Source organism: Mus caroli, chromosome 2, assembly GCF_900094665.2.
Source record: "Mus caroli chromosome 2, CAROLI_EIJ_v1.1, whole genome shotgun sequence".
In the NCBI taxonomy this organism is placed as follows: Eukaryota; Metazoa; Chordata; class Mammalia; order Rodentia; family Muridae; genus Mus; species Mus caroli.
In genome coordinates, this window is record NC_034571.1 from 32,043,289 (window position 1) to 32,050,196 (window position 6,908).

General features: G+C 42.2%; 1 protein-coding gene across 1 annotated transcript in view; it reads left to right on the forward strand.

Moving 5' to 3' along the window:
* The window catches only part of Mrrf (mitochondrial ribosome recycling factor), a 53,087-nt gene that overhangs the window by 16,830 nt on the left and 29,349 nt on the right, over window positions 1-6,908 (forward strand). Inside the window, exon 5 of the mRNA XM_021155532.1 lies at window positions 4,376-4,467. Within this exon, the coding sequence (XP_021011191.1) occupies window positions 4,376-4,467 (92 nt within the window). The remainder of the gene's footprint in view (window positions 1-4,375; window positions 4,468-6,908) is intronic.

The window sequence follows — 6,908 nt, forward strand, 5'->3', positions numbered from 1 at the left end:
AGTGAGTTCCAGGACAGCCAGGGCTACACAGAGAAACCCTGTCTCGAAAAACCAAAAAAAAAAAAAAGAAAGAAAGAAATGAAAGCCCAAAATCTTTACTGTGATCATGAAGGCTTTAGGTGATCTGGCCTTGGCCTGCTTCCAGTCTTTGCAGTCCTGTGGCACTGTATCCTGGTACACCGCTCTACTCATACTGGCCTTAGAGCACATCATGCCTTTTGCATCTTCTGGGCCTTTGTAGGTACTGCTCCTGTGACTTGAAACACCCTGACTGGCTATTTACTCCTCCTGTGATGAGGTACAATATGAGTGTCACTTACCCACTAGGTTGTAAGCTTTTAGTAGAAGAGTCATATATAATGTGTTCATTGTATCCACATCAAACACAATGCCTGGACCATGAAAGCATTCCATACATTGTCCTTAAGTTGGTGGATATGTGTTATTAGGTTTATGGAAAGGAAGCACTCATTCATAGTGTTACTGAGGAGCATAGAAATGGATGCAAAGGAAACTGTCAACTTTCCCTCCTTGGCCCCCTCTGGACCACTGAGGCCTCTCTGCCCTGTTCATCTAATCCCATAGGCACTGTAAGCCAATTTAGGGAATAGCCTCCTAATTACACAGTTTGAAGACCTCATCAGACAGATTGCTTTTCAGAGCCAGCCACTTCTCTTATTAAATAGCAAATGATATTCACAGAGTAGCACCTGATTGACCACCAGAGCATCTCTTATGAAGCAGGAGGAGGTATTAACTGCTTAATTTTTTCTTAGGAAGTTGGAGTGTATTTTCATCTTTCGGCTAAAGTATCTTTGCCATCTCTTTAGTATGCAGTTCCCTGGGTTTTGGGAAATGCTTTACCAGTATCTCAGTAGTGGGGTCCATGTACAGGCACAGGGAGGGAGTGGTAGTTACGTTGTCCTTTGAATTCCTTGTTCTCATCTGGTGTATACATTAAACAAACAGCTCTAACTAAACATTTCCTTCCTCCAGCTTTAGAAGCTGCCATAGAGTACTAAGGTTCATAGCTTCAAAATGCTGAGCTAATCCTCCTTGTGTTTATAGAATTCCTCTCTGTTTCACGTGCAGTTGACTTTCTTCCCAAACGTGAACATTTCTGTGTCATGCTGTTGTGACACAGTACAGATTTACATGTAAAATCTTTCAAACGCATTGAAGGCAAAAACTGTGTTGCATTTGTTTAGCATATATTCTGCTTGATAAATGGTGCACACAGTTGCTCCCTTTCCTAAACATGCCTGAAGCTACAGTTAATGATGAGAGAGAAAAGAATCGAATAAAAACCATAGCGTCATTTGAATAAAGCAAAGAACAACAACAACAAAAATTAGCAGTCTCCATTATTTTTCTGTGGATGGAAGATGTGTGGAAATCTCTGCTGGGTTGGCGGTCACCTTCTTACAGCTTCTTTCACACATCAACAGAAAGACCAACACAAGTGTTCTGTTTTGTGGCTCAGGCAGCAGACTCAGAGGCTCACCTCCCCCAGCTTCACACTGCTATTGCACAGAGCTCTGCTTGACATGGAGGCTTCAGAGTCCTCCAAGTGAGTAGGTTCTATATGTAGGCTGGGAACTCATTGATGCTTAAGAGGTCCTAGAGGTCTGTTTCCATGTACTTTGTATTATAAGGGCTCACGGAAGTGTAAAGTGGAAGGGCAGTAATCCATATGGCACTAACAGGGTTGACTGTTTACTGCCTACAGACATTTTGCTATTCCTTGTCCATCATGGAGGGTTAGCTTAAGAATAGCAAGGGCAGGCATTGCTAATTGATAGTGTAACACTTCTCTGCCTATCCCCATATGGGGTCAGTGATCTTTCTCACTATATACAGTATTCTAGTAGCTGTAACCAGTTGGTTAGTATTAAGAGCAAAGCAACCAGTCTACCTTAGGATACCAGTGAGTGCCCCCTTCTAGGGATGGAATAAAGGCTAGGATGAGGGAAGGAAATTGTATATGTATGTATGCCTTTTGTTTGTTTGTTTGACCCATGGATCATTTAAACATACTGTTAGAGAAATGATTGTAATTTCCTGAGGTCTGTGTCCTACCAAAATATACACACCTAGGATAAATTAGAATTACTTTCAGTGGGTTTCTTTATATATAAAAAAATCCCACTTAACATTTTTCCCTGAATATAAAGACATAAAAAAAATGTAAAAAATAAGGTTTTGAAGTAAGATTAGGAGATGCATTTTCTAATACATTTATTTAAACAAGATTACTAATATCTTGTTCAAGTGTTTGGTGCACACTTGCCTTATACTTCAGCTGGCACTGTACCTTCTACTGTGAAGGTGGAAATATTAGGGCACACTTCCTGCCTAGCTTGGTGAGTGAGTACTCTTGTACCTTCAAGGGAAGGTTGTGTGGGATTACTTGAGCTAGACTGAAAGGGAGCTTGGTGGTGGTAGGGGGAGTTGCTGGTTATGTGGTGAGAAGCTGTAGAAGGCTGGGGGATGGGAGATAAAGCTTCCTCTGTGAAGTGGGGGTACTCCCTTTACTCTTAACTCTACATATGAATGATTTTGTTAAGAGTAGCTATTCTCTGCAGCGGGGTACTAACTTTATTTCTTTGCCTAGTTATCCTCTTTAATTTGACTTCATGTGTGTGAGTGTTTTATCTGCTTAGTGTGTACCATGTGCATGCGGTACACACAGGGGCCAGAAGATGGTGAGGGATCCCCTGGAGTTGGGTTACATATGGTGAGTGGCTGCCACGTGGGTGCCAAGAAACAAACTTAGCTCCTCTGCAAAAGCAGTAAGTGTTGGTAACTGTTGAGCCATCTCTTCAGTTCCACATAGATATGAAGTGCTCATAGTCTGTTCCTCATGTAATGATTACTGAGTATACTGAGCTTGAGGATCTTTATAAAGACAAAGTAACAACTTTGGGCCAAATGCAGTTCAGCTTCTCCTTACCCCTGAGAGTAACTGAAGTTTTATAGGTCATGTCTTTATTGCATATTTCTTGGGTTGTCAAAGAATGCTGTCTGTGCTAAAGGATTTGGCTTTACCCTGTAGGCCACTTGTTCACAGTCAACAGCTGGTGCTTGATTATATCACAGCTCCCTTTCCAACCTGAGAGTCTATGCCAGAAATGCCATTCTTCACATCTGGGTGTGGATATTCTAGTTTGCCATTTTGACCTCATACAGGTATAGGATTAAGATTATTTAAAGATGGAATGGAAGTTTTTTAGATACCTCCTCTAAAACATTAACAGTGAGATGCTTGGAGAAATAAAATAGGTGTGTGCCACCCTCCATGCCTTTCAGACATAAGAGCTGGGGAGGAACTCAAAGACAGGAATTGGCCTTGAATTCCAGTGGCATAGCATGATCTGCTCTGGAAAAACCTGAAATACTTTTGAGTATGTCAGAAGCCTTGTTCTTGTGAGTTTGTTGTCATCTAGTGGAAATCTCTTCTACCCACTTTCTGTTGCTTTTAGGATTGATACAAGGTGAGGCTGAATGTTAGGGACTCTGCACTAGGGAGGGAGCCTGTCAGAGGGGTTCCTGAAGGGTGTTAGGACGATAGTGTTTCAGTGTGATGCTTTCATTAACTCTGCCATTAACTTGTGTTCAGTACACGGACACAGTTTATTCACACACTAACAGCTCTTACTGAATGTTAACAGTGCCAATCACTGAGTAAGGTGCTTTAGCTCACTCACTGTCTTAGTGATGCCCGGGTACCTCATCATCTCTGATTGTGAATGATCAAATATACCACGCAGGGATCCTGGTCCCAGAGCTAGCTATAAACTGAAGCTTTTCTGACTCCAAGATCGTGCTTTGACTCTTCTGCCATTCTGCCCTTTTTGCTGTGCACACCATTGGAGGTTTATTGCTCATGCCGAAGTGTGTGTAAGCTTGGTATTGAGTGTAGATGTGAACGAGTTAAATTTATTTACTCATTCCACATTGGCACTGGTATATTTTGAGTGTAAAATGTCAACTGGAATTTTTAACGTATGAAATCTTTCATCTGTCTTTGCACCGATCTTTGCACAGACCAGCCCTCCTCCCTGGAGGATTTATTGTGGTTTTGATCTGTGTTGCCTCAAACCATTGAAATCTTTTCAAAGAAGCAGAGCTGTTTTCTTTTTCTTTTTTCTACTCTTTCTTTTTTCCTTCCGCAATACACTGGTACCAGGAGTGGACATAGTTTGCTATTCAGCTTGATCAAAGCACTCTACACCAGTGTAACTTCCTGATCTTACTGGTAACAGAACTAAATGTTTCCATGTTCTGCCAAGATGGGTTGCCAGTTATCGACAGAGGGCTTGCATCTGGTAATAATTATTTACTAATTCTGTTTACCTTTTGATCTGGTTTTCAGTGTACAGCTGCAGCTATCAAGGCTATAAGAGAAAGTGGAATGAATCTGAACCCAGAAGTGGAAGGAACACTAATTCGGGTACCCATTCCTAAGTAAGTTGGCTGAGATCCACGTATTCCAGTGGTGTGGGGTAGTTGCCCTTGGATGGAAACCAGTGGCCTGCAGCATTCTTGAGCCAATGATGTGGCTCACTTACCTGTGTCTTTTACTCTGGCTGTGCTATAAGATCAGTTTGCTGGTACAGTCTTGTTTACCGAATACCTATGTGTGCTAGATGCTTGGTCTACAGCAGTGAATTTCAGAACCCCCTGTCCTCACATTTTCTGGCAGGAAAGTTAGGGCAAGTTAGCACACAGAGTCATCACAGCTCACATGAAGTGAATTCTAGGAGGAGATAAAAGGCATTGGTATTCAAGTGAGGGCGAGTGGTGGGAGGGTTAGAGGAGAGGGCAGTTTTAGTATGTGGGGATTCTGTAAGGAGCTAATGCTTCTGCCGAGAACCTGATGAGGAGACAGAATCATCAGCCTAGGGGAAACAGTCCAGGAAAGATGAGTGGCAAGCAAAGGCCTCAGATCACAAAGCAACTTGACACTTGTCAACTCTAACCCCATAATCCCTATCGAATTATTTTTACATTAGTCTTTGGTAATTGAAGAATTAAAGGCATAGATCCAAAGTCATGGTTTTTTGTTTTGTTTCTTAATGGGGTTTTAAATGAATAAAAATAGATCTTTGTTCCTAAAATTGAAAAGAGAAGACAGGGCTGATGAGATGGTTCAGTGGGTTAAAAACAAACCCTTGCCATAGAAGCCTGATAGGCTGACTTCAGTCCCTGAGCCCACATAAAGGTGGAAAGAAGCAACTGACTCTATAGAGTTGTTCTCTGGCCTCACGTGTGGGCTGTGGCAGCAACCCCTCCCCACCAATAATAAATTAAAAATATTTTTAAAAAGAAAAGGTAATACTTGGGAAGTGGGGTCAGGAGAGTCAGAAGTTTAAGGCCAGTCTGATCTACACAATGTAACTCTTTCTTGAAAGAACTGACTGGATGGTGACATGTTTGAGTAATAGAAAATCTGGTGTGCCTGAAGCTCAAAGAAAGGTTAGTGAGAGCAGGGTTTGGACAGGTACCGATGGGAGGTTCAAGGCCATGGAAGGAATCGGGATTTCTTCTAATGGTGAGGAGAAGCCATTGGATGGGTTAAGGGCATGGATTGATGATCTTACAGAACTTTGTGGGTGTCTCTCTCGTTGCTAATTAACATATGGAATTTATGAGACAGTAGAGATAAAAAGAACAGTCAACAATCAAAGTTACAACAATCCAGGTGAAACATGAGCCATGGTTACACAGCAGAAAAACAAAGCCCCTATTACTACTACACAGCACCACACACTGGATCAATTTGTTTAGCCATTCAACAAATACTGAGTAGTAACCATAGGACACATGCTTTATTGTGGTACAGCAGTAAACAGAACAGCAAAGCTCCTTGTTCTTCTGAAGCTCACCTGAGAGTTAGTTGAGCAGATGTAATAAGCTGTCAGTGTAATGTCCAGTGATGCTAATGTCTATGAAGAATCAGCAGGGCAAAGAGATAAAGGAGGGCTGGAGAGAGCTCAGCGGGGGAGAGTACTTACTGCCCTTGCAGAGGACCTACCTGGCTTCAGTTCCCGGCACGTACGTTAGATAGCTTACAACTGTATCTCCAGTTCCGAGAGATTTGATCAGCCTTTTGGCATTGTCTTACTTCCTATTGCCGTGAGAAAACACCATGACCAAGGCAGCCTATACATGGAGGAGTTTATTTGGGACTGATAGTTCCAGAAGTACTGGAATCTATTACCATCGTAGTAAGGAGCATGGTGGTAGACAGGCAGGCATGATGCTGGAACAGCAGCTGAGAGCTCACAAGCAGAAAGCATAGTATACACTGGGGGATGGAAAGAGTTTTTCTGAAACTTCAAAGCCAGCCCCACACCTCCTCTAAGAAGACCACACCTCCAAATCCTTTCACAGTTCCACCAACTAGGGACCAAGTATTCAGACACACGCACTGAGTGAGGACCCTTCTCGCTCACACCACCACAGGCCTCTTGAACACTAGTACATCTGTGGTGTACATGAACTCATGTGGGTATGTACATTGACACACAAATTAAAAAAAATCTTTTAAAAAAGTTAGAGAAATTTGGGGGTTTTATACAAGCAAGCTTCAGAAAGGAAGGGACATTTGAATGATGTAAAGCAAACGAATGACATCTTCCAGATAACTAGAAAGGAGAGAGAATGACCGGGTTCCTGTTGTGTCACCTGGCATGCCGTATAACTTTATGGAAACTGCTTCATTTGTCATGATTGGCTCTAAGAGGTGAACTTGTACCTTTGAGGCGAGCTCCAGGACAGCCAGAGCTATAAAGAGAAACCCTGTCTCGAAAAAACCAAAAAAAAAAAAAAAAAAAAAAAGAGGCCTTAGTTTCTAAAGCTGGGAGCTCTGCTCAGCTTTCCTTGGCTACAAAATGTCATGTATC